This window comes from Zonotrichia leucophrys, chromosome Z (assembly GCF_028769735.1).
Source record: "Zonotrichia leucophrys gambelii isolate GWCS_2022_RI chromosome Z, RI_Zleu_2.0, whole genome shotgun sequence".
Taxonomy (NCBI): Eukaryota; Metazoa; Chordata; class Aves; order Passeriformes; family Passerellidae; genus Zonotrichia; species Zonotrichia leucophrys.
In genome coordinates, this window is record NC_088200.1 from 44,815,280 (window position 1) to 44,832,425 (window position 17,146).

At 38.4% G+C, this 17,146-nt stretch overlaps 1 protein-coding gene across 3 annotated transcripts in view; it reads left to right on the plus strand.

The window, feature by feature from the left end:
* The window catches only part of ADAMTSL1 (ADAMTS like 1), a 381,502-nt gene that overhangs the window by 252,844 nt on the left and 111,512 nt on the right, over positions 1–17,146 (plus strand). For all 3 annotated transcript variants that reach the window (XM_064736915.1, XM_064736913.1, XM_064736914.1), the window contains 3 exons: positions 71–197; positions 6,088–6,162; positions 9,063–9,220. In XM_064736915.1, coding sequence (XP_064592985.1) covers positions 71–197; positions 6,088–6,162; positions 9,063–9,220 — 360 coding nt within the window. The remainder of the gene's footprint in view (positions 1–70; positions 198–6,087; positions 6,163–9,062; positions 9,221–17,146) is intronic.

Here is a 17,146-nt window from a genome sequence, read left to right on the forward strand (position 1 = left end):
TTGCAGAGATGGATTGAGCAGTCAGTCGGTAAGTGCTCACGTTGAACTGCACATCTTTCTTTCTTGCCAGATTGTTGGCTGTGACCACCAGCTGGGAAGTGCTGTCAAGGAAGATAACTGTGGGGTCTGCAATGGAGATGGGTCCACCTGCCGGCTGGTTCGAGGCCAGTATAAGTCCCAGCTCTCTGCAAGTAAACGTAAGCTGTTTCTTCTGGTAGAGTGCCACCTTCCCCTTTTAGTGAAGTTTTCATTTTCTCCAGGCTAGATTTCACCCCACTCTTTCTTGGGTACCTGAGTAATCGTGTTCAGCCTAGTTGTCCCCACAGGTGCTTGCCTCTTCGGTTAAAGCAGCCTTGCTCAGACTGCTGGTCAGGTTATGGGGGTGGACAGAGGCTTGTGGAAAGGTGTCCATCAGCACAGTGCCCATCTCACCTAGCTATTTGCTTGTGAAGAGCAGGAGAGCAGGAGGAGGTGGCTCTGTTGGCTGGCTGTGCACAGGACTTAGTGCACCCTGCTCTGGACAGAATGGTTTCTGCTGCTCTACAGCAGAGGGAAACCCTGAGGGGCTGGTGCTGCCAGCCTGGCAGATTGCTGTCTCCAAGGCCTCGTAGCATCACGTGTGTCTGCATGCTCTGCATGGTGCCCAGTTCTCCAGGGACCTGAGGAGCCAAAGTTGTCGGAAAGTGCCGACACAGGCTTGAGAGAGATGTAGAGAGATGTACAGAAAAACATGACCTTTCCTCCATGCTGACCCAGCTTACCTGAGAGTGGTAAAGTAGCATTAGTGTCCCTCAGTGAGGGGGTTAGTTTATTCTGAACCCCAGACAGACTTTTTTCAATCTGTTTATAGCACCACAGATAGAGCCATTAAACTTTTAGGATGGGAGATAGGGTCTGTTCCGTCAGTTTGAAGGAAGGATTGAAAAGTATGTGTATTTGCATGTCTATGTAGACACACCTAAGGAATCACATGTGCTAGCCTGAAAACCTCCAGCCTTAGAGTTTAATCATACCAGTCCTACCATTCTGGAGCAGCTTTGCAATTGCTGAATAGCACATGACTTTAAAGATTCAAATAGCAGTGTAATATCTGTTGATGACAGTGTGTGTATACTGGTGGGTTTTGCGACAGGGAAAGCTGCTTTTTACAAAAGCTTCTCTCAGTCAAAGAGTAACTGCACTGGTGTGGAGCATATATAGTGTATATGGAGCTATGGCACCCAGAGCAGCTGATAGCGCAGTGCAGGTGTGGCTCTGTGTTTGTTGAGGGGAAGGGAAGGGAAGGGAAGGGAAGGGAAGGGAAGGGAAGGGAAGGGAAGGGAAGGGAAGGGAAGGGAAGGGAAGGGAAGGGAAGGGAAGGGAAGGGAAGGGAAGGGAAGGGAAGGGAAGGGAAGGGAAGGGAAGGGAAGGGAAGGGAAGGGAAGGGAAGGGAAGGGAAGGGAAGGGAAGGGAAGGGAAGGGAAGGGAAGGGAAGGGAAGGGAAGGGAAGGGAAGGGAAGGGAAGGGAAGGGAAACTATTTTGTGTGAAGGAAAGAAAGGAATAATCCTCATAAGAGGATTCTGAAGCAGAATTGTACTTTAGAGGACAAAGGAAATAATTCACAAAGATTTAGGAATGGAATTTCACCTCGTTGTTAAGTTATTTTACAATGAGCAGGAACAGATTTGGAAATTTGAGTAATAGTGTTTGTGAATTGTTTTTGGCAAATGTCTTTTCCTGTAGGAGCAATTAATTTTTTTTTCTAGTTGCTTTGTAAAAAGGTGCTCATCTCTTCTCTACTGAGGATAAAGTCACTAATATATTATGCACAGGAATAAATGTTAGTAAAACACAGTAACCAATTTCTAATGGTATCCTATTAAATGTAAAGAATGTTATATAGGTAATAGAGCAGATGACAAGAGAGCACAATCTTAGACTCAAATAAATGTGAAAAAAAGTTAGAGAATGGATTACTCAGACACATTTGCCTGTATGTAATTGTTATGCAGAGCTAAGAAAATTGTAGATTCTGTGTGCAGTCTGTATAATGTAGCATTATTTCCTTCCCTGCTGTAAACATACACGTTTTTATGCAATACTGTGAACTTTGAATCTATGAATAGTAAGTCTTTTTATAAATTGGGTTTTTAAAAATCTTAACCAGTTACGAATCCCCTTCACATGTGTGAATTAATATGATTTTTTTTTTTTGTGTGGTTGACTTCAAAATTATTTATGTAAATGTTGTGGAAATTCGAGATTTTAAGTGTTGAAATTGTTTCAAAAATCTGTTGTGTTTTCTGCATTTATCTTCCCCATCTCTCTTGGCACTTCATCTGTGTCAGGATCTTGCTTATTTGTCGCTATAAACATAAATACACAGGCAAATCTGCGATCAGGGCCTTATTAGTTTTATTTATTCAGTCATTTAAATGACTGGATTCACTAGTTGATAGCTAAATTTCAAGTTATCTTTTAAAATGGTCCTAGTTTTCTGGAATTATGTCTGTTTTATCTGTGGTTTAAACAAGGGATTAAAAGACAGACTGCATTAGAAAAAGCATTAGAAAAATCAAAGAGTAAATGTACATCAGTGACTAGATATCAGCAGTGACTAGAAATCTGGCCTCGCTTGGGAGTTCTGCTTCTCTAAGAATAGTATTCAATCTTGAGGACTGTTCTAGGGGTTGGACAGTTGACCTTTACTCCAGAGCTGTCCCAATAGTTTCTGAAGCTGTTTATATCTCAAAACCATTCCAAACACAGTCTTGAGCTCATCACACTAAAGCAATTTTCTCTTGGTGCTCACATCTGGTTCCCTTTTCCCTGTTGTTTATATCATGTAAAGGCATAAGAGAAAGAAATTCATAGAGCTTTTAAACACTTAGCATTTCCTACAGAAACAGCTTCTCCACTATTTATAGGGGTAGTGCACAAGTCCCAGTGGCTTCAGAGACAGAAACATAGTCAGGCAGGGTGTAGTGTGATGCTGAATTCTAACCTACATTTTTAAGAAAAAGAAAGCGCATGTGTCTATGCTTTTGTAAGACCAATAATAATAAAACTACAAAAACCTTCATTCATTTCAGAAATGTTCTTTATTCTTAGGTGGCTTGGGTGGTTCTTTAGAAGTCTGCAGAAAATACATCTTTCTCTTTTTTATTTAGTATCTTCTTTAGGGAACTCTGTATGTCCTTCCTGTGAAGAGATGATGTGTTTAAGCAGGCTTCTCTGTATCCACCAAGAAGCTAGAGAGTTAGTTCCATAAGTTGTGAATGCATTCTGCTGATCACCTAGTGCAAAGCTGGTATTTCTCTAAACAGGATTGACATCTACTAGCAAAGTAGAGTAGTTTATAAGCAACTTGTAGAAATTAAAATGCTATCTAGATATTCACCTAATTACTCTTGTTATGGCTGTCAAAAATATATGTGGTTCCAGATTTCCACTGAATATCAGTAGTAATGGGGAGATAGAAAAAACTCCATTCTTCATCATGAGAGCTGACAAACCATTTGTCCAAAATCCAAATTAAAAATCCAAAACTAGAAGAAGCTTATTTCTTATGGGAATCTGAGTTATGCACATGATATTTAACTATTGCATAAAACCTTGAATTTTCTTCTCAGCCCTGAGCCACTGTCCTCTCAGTTATCTGGGACCTTCCTTTGCTTCCCTATGCACAGTCTCCAGAGAAAACCAACCACCTGTTAAAGCATTTTGTGTCTTTTCCACACAGCTGCTCAACAATCTGTCTCTCTGCTTATTGTTGGGAAGAGCTGTGACTAAATTTTAGCCTGTTTAGTTTCACATCTCCTCACAGGAAATGTCTCCTCCTTATCACTGTTAACCTCAGGAAATTATCCTTCAATCCCCACTGCTTCTGCTTTGTGAAAGCAGGAAGAACTGTGATAAGCATAAATCCCACTGAGCTTTGCATTTCACAAAAAGCGTGCTAGGATTTCAAATGGAGAGCAACTTCAAGATCAGGTGAAATACAGTCCTAGCAATAACCTGGGGCAGGAGATGCAGGCTGAGAATGTAAGCTCACATGGGCTTTAAACTGTCCAGGTTTTCTGTGACATGTCAGTGAGTTGTAAATCTGCAGCACAGAGTGTTTAACTGAGGCAGTCAGATATAATACTGGCATGGGACTGTCTTTAAATAAGGCTTGCATAAAGGCCATTCATATTAGGGGTTTTTAAATTGAAGTTACTGTTTTTCCAAACTCAGTCCAAAAAATGCTGTATATGCACAGCAAAATGATGTGTCATACTCATGTATGTTGTTCCCCAAAATGGATAAAATAATTTATCCTACTGGGTATCTTGAATCTGAATGCTAGAATGGTACCAATAAGGCAATATTAGAATATAAGTATTTAATTATTTTTTTAGAAGTTGAATCTTTGTCTTTCCAAATAGAAAATTTGAGTTATGTATTGGTATGAAAGATTCCTAGCTTTATTAATCAGTGGTGTATCAGAGATGTGAATGAGCAAAACGTGTTGAGTTTATGCCCAGTTACAAAAGACTTAGACACTGAAATTTTGGATAGTTTGAGAAAATATATCAAATCAGAACTTGAAAATGGGACATGGTTCAGAAGCACCTGAAAATTTGAATGGTCCTAATGTCCACACAACTTTTGTGGCACTTAAAGAGACCTTACATTTCTGTCTCACTTCTGGGGTGGTAAGAGGCAACAAAGTATGAGTATTTCATCCCATAAAACTTTGAAATATGAGTGTCAAGAATTCCTATGCTGCGTTACAGAATTTAAAATTTAAAAGGGCTCTACTTCACAGGTTTTGAGATATTAGGGGTTTGGATGAATGAATGTATTGCTTAAAAGTTCCTGTTTCTGGTAGTGTTTCCCCTCTCTGTTGGCTCTCTACTTTTGATATAAAATGACAACATCAACCACTATTTTGCTTTTAAGTGACAATCCTGATTTAACTGGGTTCCAAGAGTTTTCCCAGTTAGGTCTGGGCGGAAGTGTAAGACCCCAACTCCTATATTTGAATGAAAGATAAAACGTTTTTATTGGCAGAGTTGACCTCACCTAAAAAACACTGTTTGGAGAGCAGATCTGTAGGTCCTGCTAGAAGGCATTTCATAATGAGAGCGGTTCTAATGAAGAAATAGTGAGAGTTTTTCCTTTCACATCTACCACCTTCTCACTCCCCAGAAAAATCCTTTTCAGCATGCATACCTTTTCCTTCCCAACTTCCAGTTACATGGGAAGAAGGCAGAAAGGACAGGGAAGGGTGAATGAAATGTGCTGGTTAGTCCAGGTCAGCATTCTCTGGGCAGACCGCTTCATAACCCAAATATAACATTTTGTGTCATCTTTCTGTGTTTTTGTGTCTCCCTTCAGGACATTACTGGGGTTACTGCCTCTTTAGAAATGCTGACCTAACTAATTTTCACAGCTGCATGTGACCTATATGTTAATTCACACCGCGGTTTAAATGCAGTTGGCAAAGTTCCCAAGGGATTCAGAGGTGCAAGATTCTTCTTTAAGGCCTATTTACATGACAGGGCTTCTGCTTTTCCAGGGGCTTTCTGCTTGCAGTGTAGAAAGAGAAGCAGAATTATAGCCTTTATGATCATTAAAATAAGAGGTGTGAAAGGGGTACCTGAGAACAGTAGGAGACCATCACATATCATGGACGGGGTCATGGAGAAGCTGTGGGGTTTAAGTGGGAAAATGTCAAGTGAGAAATGGGAAAGCTATTCTGGTTAAATATCAGAATAAGCTTATGCTCCTCTACTTTACCACAAACACTGATTCAAAGTACTTGAGAGTTTTAAGTGGTTTTGTGATGAAATAGAAACTTATTAGTTACTTATGAAAACCATAAATAGTTGTGAAGGAGTTGGGAATAAATAAAATGAACAAGTTTGGATTCTTCTAAGCAGAAGGTTCTTACTACATTTAACAAGTTCCTTTTCCAGATTTTTAGTAGTAAGTCTTGGCATTTTTAATTGGTCCTAAGGTTTTTCTTTTGACTGCCTTGTAAACACCTATTTCAATGCTTATTTTAAAACAGATGGGAATTTCCTTGCTTATTTACTCCATGTGTTTTTGCATACCCACAGTGGATGATACAGTGGTTGCTATTCCCTATGGAAGTAGACAAATTCGCCTCGTGCTGAAAGGACCTGATCATTTATGTAAGTAGAAGGAGTTGGTGTACCCTTGTTTAAGAGAGCCTTGGTAACCTGCAGTGCTCTGTTTACACTGTGGTGTCTGGTTTCCCTCTCTCAGATTACTGATTTCAACACACACATGAGTCCTGCTCTCAGAAGTTTTCCTCAGACCCAGTTATCTCAGTGGTACACTCTTTTCAAAGCAGACCTTGGCCAACAGTGCAGAGTTCTTCGGCCTCCCATAATTTTTCGGTCATTTCTGTTTGCTTATCCTTTGGCTGGCTCACTTGGTGTCAAGTGCTTTTGTTTAAAATTAATAAAGTACATACCAATGAGTGAAGAAATATTGAGAACAGTAAAGTATCAGCTTCCCTGCAGCTCAGCTCAGCCACCAAGCTACTCATGACATTAACACATTTCTGTTATGATCTTTTTCTCTCCCCTAGATACACATATGCATTCACACCGTATGTGTGCACATGCACACACACACAAAATCTCACTCTAAAGATCTGAAACCACATACAAAAATATAACCGTGTTCTTTAGCAGTGATATTGCTCCAAGGAGTTAAGACCACTGAGTTCTGCTAGCCCATCGTTTGGCTATAACACTTCCCTGTGTATCCCAGCAGCTGTATATCCCTCTTTCCTGGAAGGAGTCTCAGGATTTTGAGAATATTCTGCTAGAGCTGAAGGCAAATCCATTTGTTCAACAAATAGAAGATCCTGGCACCCCTCTCTCTCATCTTCCAGTGCAGTAGCTGCTCACAAGCTACTTCCTTTCTTATCAGCAGGAAATTAATATTAGAGTATTAGTAAATAGGATTTACTGTCAGAATAAAAACCCAGTCTGTACTGCTTGACCTCTCAGTAGCACAAATTGTTGTAAGATAAGTCAGGCTACCCTTTCCCTTTTCCAAAAGTCTTTAGGAATTTTCTGCCATACAGACCATTTACGTCTTCTGTGTTTGTCAGTGTAGGTACAAATATGAGTGTCAGCAAAGATGTGAAACACCAAATCATTTCACTGCCTTCATATTTTCTTTCACCTCGCAATTTTATACACGATATCAAAATAAGTGATGGCTTACTGAGGCTGTACTATGGCTCCCTCCTTGTGTTAAGAAAACACTGAGTTCTTCAGATTTAAAGCTGTGCATAGAGACCAGCAAATTACAGGTTATAGACCAAGCAAAAAATGTATTAAGTTTTTGTTAAAAGTGCAAATGCTGCCTGTACCTCAACTTTAAGTGGCCCTTTGTGTATTTCTGAGCTGCTCCAGTATGGCTGATATTATTTTCCCAGTACATGACATGCACTCTTCTTTCTCTCTTGTCTTCTTTTCTAATATAGATATTCTCTTCCAAGGCAGAAAATTTTGTCCTTTTGTTATTGTTTCAGTGAAATTGAGCTATAAAACAGCTCAGAGAGAAATGAGATTTTCTGGAGAGATGGATCTAAAGCTTCACTCAGGCCATATCATATTTCATTACAAAAAGATTTGAATCAGCAAGGTCTGCCTCAGTCACTGGTTGAGATTTAGATTAACTGCACTGTGTAAACATGAATATGTCCAAATATATCTCTTTCTTTCAGATGTCTCCTTGAATCTTTCTGTTCACTCATCAAAGGATTTTATATATGTATGAGTTACAGTCAGTTTCAGGGAGAGGGAGTATTTTCCCCTGTGAACTTCGGTTGTGGGAGAAGTCAACAGGAGGCTGATTATATATACACAAGTCTTAAAACCATCTTTATTCCTGATGCATGCAGCCTTGCCAAAAACAAATAGATAGCCAAGTGCATCACAAAGGAGGAGACTGGTATCACTGAAAACCAAGGAATTCATCATTACAGTGAAAATTCTTAGTGTACTGCCTCGGCAACTTACTTCCTTCATTAGTTCCCTTAATCCATAATGAAAAGCAGTGAAATTACTGCAATTGCGTTTTCTATTCCCTAATTAGAAACTCAATACATGCAAATAAAAACTTTTTTTCTTTAATTTTCTTTGAAAATATATTTCCATCATAGATTAATAGCATGCCTTAACTGCCTCACTGTGATAGAGTTTTTTTGCTTGTGTTCATAAATATATGTGAAAGGTTTACAGCTTTACAATCTTTCGCGGTGAAAGACCCTGTTGTTTTTAAATAACTACCAGAAACGTTTTATCGGTGAATGTGCTGTAAAGCATATTCTCGAGTTGGTGAATGATGAAGCAGACCTAGTTTCTGACTGTTGACTTCTATTTAAAGAATTATCATTACTTTTAATATGACAATCAGAAGTAGCTACTACAGAACAGTAACTGAATTAATGCCCTTTTGGGGAACTGTGAATACAGAGAGAGATAGAGGGAGAACTCAGGTGGGTTCAGCACCCACATTCCCCTTCTACTCCTCTGGGATGGGTCAGACTGCTTCTGGAGAGGAAATGGGATTGCTGTCATACTGATCTTTCTTTCCTGGATATCCTGCTTTCAGTTAAACGTCTACCACAACAACATGTGGTTAGTGACCCACCTTTGAACTACAGGAGGGTACAGCAACTTAGCAGTGCTCTGGGCCAAGGTCTGAGTCACGCTCCACAAAGGAGCATGACTTACTGAGGGTGAGTTAAACAACGGCAAACAGGCCTAACAAGGAATGGATTAGTATGTCTGGAAGAGAGTAAAAACATGACCTATGGGTGAGAAGGGGAATGTGAGCTAAAAGTTAAAGGTTTGAACAAAGACAAAAAGCAGATGGAAGAGAAAAAGGAAAAGGAAAGTGTGCAAATGTGAATAACTATGGGAAAAGAGTTGCAGTATTACTAATTTTTGCTGTTGTTTGGGGTTCTTTTGTTTGTTTGGGTTTTTTTTGTACTTTCACTTCAAATTGCAATGCTCTGGTTTCCTGACATTTTTTTTCTGTTTGTCAGATTTGGAAACTAAGACTCTCCAAGGTGTGAAGAGTGAAAACAGCCTCAGCACCACTGGCTCCTTCCTTGTAGAAAATTCTAGCATTGATTTCCAGAAGTTTCCTGACAAGGAGATCTTAAGAATATCTGGGCCTCTCACTGCAGACTTTACTATCAAGGTGAGGGTCATTGGTCATTGGTCATTGATATCTTAGAACAACATAAGGTAAGACAAGAAGTGCTAGAAAGATGAAAGAGATTTTTCTAGATCTTAATTTTCCCATAGATGTTTATCACAAAGCCTAATAAAGGCTATCGCTTGAACTCTACATGTAATTCTTTATGGTTGTATGTCTGATGAAAGCCTCACAGGAAACTCCTAAGGAGAGAGAGACTGCATTTATGTCAGGAAAGGCATATCCAATATATGCCCTAAAAAGAAAAGATGAACTTATTTCAAGAAAAGACAGATTACTTTCTATATGCACTACTGAGGTACTTATAAATCAATGACATGCAGTTATCTTTGTCTTGATAAGTAGAAAATACATCTTTGGCCCATGGCTTGTTGGGTGTATATAGTGTAATTGCACAGAAGACTGAAAGAAAGTGAAAAGCTCTAAAATAAAGGGATAACTTTGCTTGAGAAGTCATGGCATCATTTTGAAGTCCTGCTTTTAGTTGCACTGGCAATAAGAGGAAAATTGTTTCTTCCCATTAGAGCATTTCTGTTCTTCCAGGTAATATAAAACACATTGCTGGAAGCAACGCAAACATTCTGTGGGAAAACAAACATACAAAGGTGAACATTTGGGAGTTGCAATAAAATAAATCCTTTTCCAGTAGGTCCAAGGAACCTGAAGGATTTCAGCTGTAAAATTGCAAAACCTGTATCATGTCCAGGACTATGTAAATTTTTCACTATGAGCCCCAGAGGTAGATGACATTTGCTTTAACCTAGAGCTAATGGCAGCTAGAGGTTTGAACAGTGTACTGGAAAATGTCCTAAGTGATTGTCCTGGGTTAAGCTGAGCTGTGCTGGAGTGGGTTAGCTTGGAAAGTAGCACAGTCCTGCAGAATGTCCTCTGTCCATCGTGGTATGTTAGCGGCTGAAAAAGCAAATTAAAATTTTCAGGACTCATTCACAAGGAGAAGCCTGGACTAAGGAATATGTTCCTTCTTTTATGAGTGGCAGAACAACGATGACTTGCTAAAATAGATACTGTTCAATTCAAAATATCTAAAACTCATTTACCTCTTTTACAGATGATACAGAGATGGCAAACATCAGTGCAGTGTAAACCATATTTCTCACTTTGTTTTATTTCTGCTGTCTGTGAATGTCTGGCAGATTAGTTATAATATGTTTATGGGAAACAGCTAATCAAATAGACCAATTGTCTTGCAATGGCAACAGGAGGGTTCTACGCTCTTCCCTATCTTTCCACGGTTGTCTTTTATGACAGGAAAAATACCTTTATCCCTTAGTGCTTGCATTTCCTTCTCTATCAAAGCAAGGTAAGAAGAGCTGGTTAAATCAAAGGAGTAATCTGTATAAATGATGACAGTCCAACCAATGTGATTGTACAAGTTGACTAGGCATGGGCAACACAGACAGTGCTGAATTGAGGTGAAATTATTTTGAGTTCTGCTATGTGTTTGTACCTTTGAAAGTCAAAGTAACCTGACTCATTAGGTGTTAAATCTGTTGTCTTTTTTTTTTGGATATAGAAAAAGACGCAAAAGCCCCTAACCCACTGTTCATGGTTGTAGGATCTTTTCTAAGATTAGAATTAAATTTTGCAGTGGATGAGACACTAAAAAATTCTCTTCTCTTGAATCACAGTACATTGTTAATCAACAGCTATAGAAAATACTTTGGCTATTCCTTCATGCAACACAGATATTATTCTGCACTATTAAATTATTTTTCTAACAAGGTTTTTTTCTTCTGGATGTTTATTTTGTTAGATTTTACCAGATATAAGCATGCACAGATGCGTGTACAGCTGCATCCAATGCAAGATGCTACCTCTCAGTCATGTCAGGCTTGGAAATTGTTTTTCATACGTGCTTAATCCATGATGATTTTCCCTTCAGGTTTTGAAGTTAAATTACTTGAAAAAATAGGAGTAAATATTTCTCTGTAGTGTTAGTAAGCTTTTCTTACAAAGTGGGATCTCTTTGGGTGCCAAGATTTACTTTCCTGGGCCAAGGCAGATCTTTATGCAAACAGATCTAAGTGAATTTGTAGATGTATCAGAACTCTAGTTTTAGAATCATTGTTCCCAGAATTATTCTTGTAATGCTTTTCACTTCACCCTGAATGCTCTTATTCAGAGGTCAAGTTAGATGACTGAATATAATTCAGAAGTAGAAACTCAGTGTGAGAGTTGACACTTAACTTTCCTTATTGGTAACACAAAGTGCTTTAAAATTGCAAGAAGAAACCTCATGCTGTTCCTGGAGGAGCTGAGTTGTATAATTACTGGATTTCTGTACTGTGTAGTAATCAATGATACATTCCTTCTGTGCAAAATGCTTTGCAATCTTTTCACAAGATGTGTAAATAATAGAAACAATTCAATAAAACTGCTGTATTTAAAAGAGAAAGTTGTTATCACAAAATTGAAGCAGGAGCAAAGCTTTTATTGTTCTTATTTTTTGTACTGATCATTTGAGAATTATGTCTCCACTGTAAACTTTAATTTTTGAAAGGCAGAAGACCTGGCAAATGTGCCAGTAAACTTAAATCCCACTAGAACTACTTTTCCTGAATTCTGATGATTTCTCTGTGTTGATGTTTTCAGTACAGAATTCTGAGTCTCATGAATAGAAATGCTTCTTTCCTGTTAAGAAAAATGTGTTGTTTTTGACATAATCCTGAAGAAATTAAGGTCCGCTTTCATTTGGAAATCTGTTTCTGTGCTCTAGAGATAAGAGTAGTAATATCACACAGGGGCACCTGCCCGTTATGGCAGAGCTGCCCCTAATCTGCTTTGTTGCTGGTGCAATGTTAATTCACTTTTCTGTGCTAAAATATCTCCTCTGTTGGTAGTGTACATTTCAGACCCTAAACAGAGAATCTTGGGGCACTCAGTTCATGTCATGCATCTGCTCTCCTTTGAGCAGGATGAAGCGATACTGTCAGACAGGATCTACAGATGTCCATTTAATGAGAGCAGACATCACCTGATAACTGTAAAAATGAAATGCATTAGTGGCAGGCTTACAGGAACCACCAAAAGCAGCTGCCAGTGAAGAGTGAGGCTGGCAGCCTGTTAGGATCTGCTTCACAGGCTGATTGTTGCACTGCTAGGGCCTTAATCCTGTGGCTGAGGTGTGAGCCAGCAAAGACCATGGAGTTTGAAACAGGGTCTAGTGAAGGGCATTATCTAGGCTTGGGTTTGGTTTGGAGGATAAATAATTGTAGGCCTAGATCTAGGCTGGACTATGTTTATTTTGGTTTTAAATCCCTAGTATTGATGAGGTAGTCATAGTGTTTGCCTAGACCAAGTCCTTTGCATGAGGGATGCATTAAGTTGATTTGCACAAATGTTTGTCTGGAGGCTTTTAGAGGTATTTAGATTAGGATTGCATTATATTGATGTTGTCTTTTTGTAGTGCTAGGACTGACAAGCCTTGGCTAAGTGCTGCTGCCAGGAGAGACTGTCTGGTTCTTTTTTTTTTTGTGCTGGTGGCTGGTGTATGCTGCTAGCTGATTAAGAAATGGAGTGGACTGGGTTCACTTGGGCAGAGTTACTGCTGAAATTAGGGCTTTGGCCACCAATTGTCCAAAAAGTCATAAAATGCATCTCAAAAGTGGATGCTGAATTACACAGAACTCCAGAGCTAGCCAGACAGCTGTTGGCTCAGCTGCAATCTAGCACTGGCAGAAAGTGCTGGTGAGATAAATGAATTTGATAACAATCCAGGTTAGCAAAAGAAAATAAGGTTGGGACTTAGTCTAGACTTCCTGGGACTTGCAAGGGCATGCAGGAGATAATGAATGTACAGGCAGCCATCTGGCAGAGAGGTTGATGGGCCTTCTCAGTCTAGGGCCAGGATTGGATTAAATGTTACTTTGAGCAAGGAGCACACAATGATTTACTTTGTGGCATGAAATAATTTATTTCAGCACTGGCTTTAAGGAAGAGGCCAAATGACGCAAATTTGCTCGAGCAGCAAAGAGCTACTGTTTATGGTTCACATATTGTTGGGTATTTGAGGTATTATCATATGAGGATTGGGAGTGAAGACAGTAAAGCTCTTCTGTGCAATTTAGTTCTGATGCTGGCAGTTGCTTCCAGAAGACATTATACCTCATATTTGGGAGAAGGCTTCCTATTAGGTGGGAAGTGGTGAATCTTGGAAGCACTGACAGTTTGGGATTAAGATGGTGCTCCTGGAAGTAGATGAGATAGAATTAAGGCTGAGTACACAGAAATAGTAATAGTTAAAGTTTGGTGTAACTGTTTCAGCCTTTGTGCATCTAGAAGAGATACATAGAATATTGTCAATTTGTTCTAAAGCAAAAGTACCTCTTGAGATATGGGTCTTCCTGAGGTCATTTTGGTGCACTGCAAATGGGATTTAGCTGGAAGCATGTCTATATCAATGGTTTTTATCAACCTATGTTTATATCCAATGCTTCTTTTCCAAGTAATAGTCATAAAAATCACCCAGTCTGATCTCCTCATATCCAAAAAATATACAATTTTTGTAATAATTTTTAGGTCAAACTCACAGGTAATGATCAGCCTGAAAAGAGACGCAATCCTTAATTATCTTGACTAGATCTTGCAGCAAGTTCAAGAAAATTATTTTTTCTTCCCTCTTGGCAAATGAGGTGAAATTTATGGAAAACCATGACCTAGATCTTTTCAAAACAATGTGCAGCTTTTATTTCATATCAACCTTTTTTTTTCTGTTCACTATAAATTACTTCAGTTAACAGTATGTAGAACATAATAATTTTCCTAATCAATATATTTGACCTTTAGGCCTTGCAGTGATTTCCTTAATGAATGATACACTGTGTAAAATGAGGAATGCATCTCATTGTTCAGAACTTGGTGCAATATTTTCACTGATTCTTTCTGGTTCTCTGACTCTGAGAAACAGGAAATTATTACTACTGTTTAGCTCCTTTCTCCTTTACTTCAGTAATTGATATCTCTGCCATGATAATTTGCCTCTTTCCTAGTGTCTGCTTAGACTTACAGGATGGTTTGGGTTATAAAGAACCTCAAGGATTCTCTAGCTCCAACTCTGCTGCCAGGGCAGGGACACCATCTAGTAGATCAGCTTGCTGAAAGCTACATCTAGCCTAGTCTTGCACATTTCCAAGGATAGAGCATCCACAATTTCTCATGGCAACATTTTACAGTGTCCAACCATGCTCACACAAAAGAATTTCTTCTTAATATCTAAACTAAATATACCCCCTTCCAGTTTAAAACAAATATTCTTCATCCTGTCTCTACATGCCCCTGTCAAAAGCCTCTCTTCAGCTGTCTTGTAACCCCTCTAGGTACGGAATGGCTGCTGTAAGGTGTACTTGGAGCAGATTCCCCAGCCTGAACTACCCCAACTGTCTTGATGCCTTAGGAACCTAAAAATGAAGCAACACACACTTTCAAGATATTTGTGTAGCAGGTAATATGAAGGCTGGTCTTTATTGGGGACCTCCAGGGGCAAATGTGGAAAATTACCACAAAAGCCCACCCACACAGGGTGAATACAGATTACAGAATACTGAATACAGAACTTTAGCAAATTAGCCTGACAAAAATGACAGATTAGGAGCGCCAGTGGTGATGCAATTCCTCCCCCAGTCCAAGCCCCTTCTAAATCCTTCCCCCTTAGATAGCCCTAAACTTTTTTGATAAAAATTTGTCTCGAAGAGCTGGTTTTTAGCCCCAGTTTCCAGAAAGAGCCAAGATAGGGTGCGGGCTTTGGAACATGCTTTGTCTTTCTGCTTAGGAAATAGGAAAATTAGGAAAATACTGAAGGCAAGTTACAATAATAGGCTACAAAGCTACAAGTATATGTGTAAAGAACACAGAGAATATATGAAAGAAAAAAGATAAAAATCATAAGGCATCAGTCTCAGCCTTTTCTCACAGGAGAGGTGCTCTAGCCCTCTGGTCATCTTAATGTACCTCCTCTGAACTTGTTCCAACAGATCAGTGTCTTTCTTATGTCTTACTCGATTTAATCTTTACTTTTTATCAAAGATGTTCCATAAAAAGTTTATTCTTATTTCCATTCTCTGTTTTTTTCCTGGTTTCACTGTGATTATACAGTCACAATTTTTAAAATGCACATAAAAATGTATTTGTGACTAGTGTTTAATTACATAGATGGATATTTTGAAAGAATACATTTCCTGTCAATAGATCTATAGTTTAATAAAATGTAATAAAATTATTTAATGTCTATTTTATATAAAGAGATATTTTTACATAAATATATATGTTGAAAAAGAGTGAACTTAAACTCTACAGTTACTTGAAAGGAAGTTGTAATGAGGTGGAGGCCAGTCTCTTCTCCTACATAACAAATAATAGGACAGAAAGAAATGGCCAATAGTTGTGCCAGGGGAGCTGTAGATTGAGCACTAGAAAAGGTTTCATGACCAAAAGGCTGATTAAATGTTGAAACAGGCTGCCCACACTGAAAGTGTTCAGAAACTGAGTAGATGTGGTGCTTAAAGACATGGTGTAGTGGTGAACTTGGCAGTGTCAAGTTAGTGGTTCGACTGGATGATCTTAGAGGTCTTTTCCAACCTTAATAGTTTCATGATTCTGTACACATAATAATCAGGACAAATAGATTTTACCTGGCTGTGTACTTTTCTCTCTGTTTTTCTTCCTTTCTGCAAAATTCTATTGATCTTTTTAACTGATGCTGCATCCTGAGCTGATATTTCCAGAGGAATATCTAAAACAACCTTACTATGATTCTGAATAGTAAAAGCTAATGTAGACAACAGTTTTTAAATAATTAGCATATATAGTTAATTGGGGTTTCCCATAGACGTTATTTCTTTTTTTACTGAACTCACATTTTAGTCTGTCAAAACTTTGGGTGCTTTTACAGATGGTTTCCATTTTAGGCACCATTCATAAGCTTTTTCATTAGCAAACTTGGTAAGCTCATGATTGACCCTTTATCCTGCTCATCTGTGCATTTGGCTAACAGCTCATGCCATAGCATGTGTCCCTGATGGATTCCACAGTCCTTCATCCATTGCAAGAGCAGGTTATTGGACCATTATTTGTTACCCAGTCATCAGTTCATGGGAATATCTTCTAGGAGGATCTGTCTAGGACCTTTGGTGAGGGACCTAGGAAAAATCTAGAAGAATTTTAGATTTAGATTAAAACTACTTTTTTTTTTTTTTTTGCAAAGTGCTCAGGAAAATTATCTTTCTCAGGGTACTACTGAAGTTGTGTTTTCTTTTTGCATTCTATCTACTCACCCAGTAACTGAGCTAGAAGATATTGGACTGAAGTTTTGTTCATTAGACATTGCGCATTGTGCCTTCTGAAAACTGTTAAAAATTTCTATCTTATATTTATGTGTTTGAAACCACAGTTTATGCATGTAAGTAAACTGAATATGATCAAATGTGATTTGAATTTGTGGTTCCTATGCTCAACCAGTACATCATTTGAAATAACTGGGTGGATGCTGTTTGGATCTGAAGATGTGTTACCATTAATTTTACATACTTCTTTAAAATACTGCTGATCTGAAATGTACTGGTAGGTTTTAAGGAGGTAGAGACAGTTTCTTAGGCATGTAATTTTCTATTGTTCTGAAAAAATGCTATTTGTAATTTTTTTCTTTTCTTATTCTGTAATTTTTGTTTACCTATATTTCTTAAAAATCAGTCACTTTTTAGTGCTATGAAGGCTTGTTGCCAACCTTGTTCAATTTTCACAATTTTAATAATTTGTGTGTGGCAAAAAATGCCTTTTCAATTAGTTAATTTTATTTTTATCACAATACAATCCTCTTTTTACATTGATTTATCTGCTATTTCCATTAATAAATTAAGTTTCATAAATATTCTGTAGTGAGGATTAAGGTGGCTT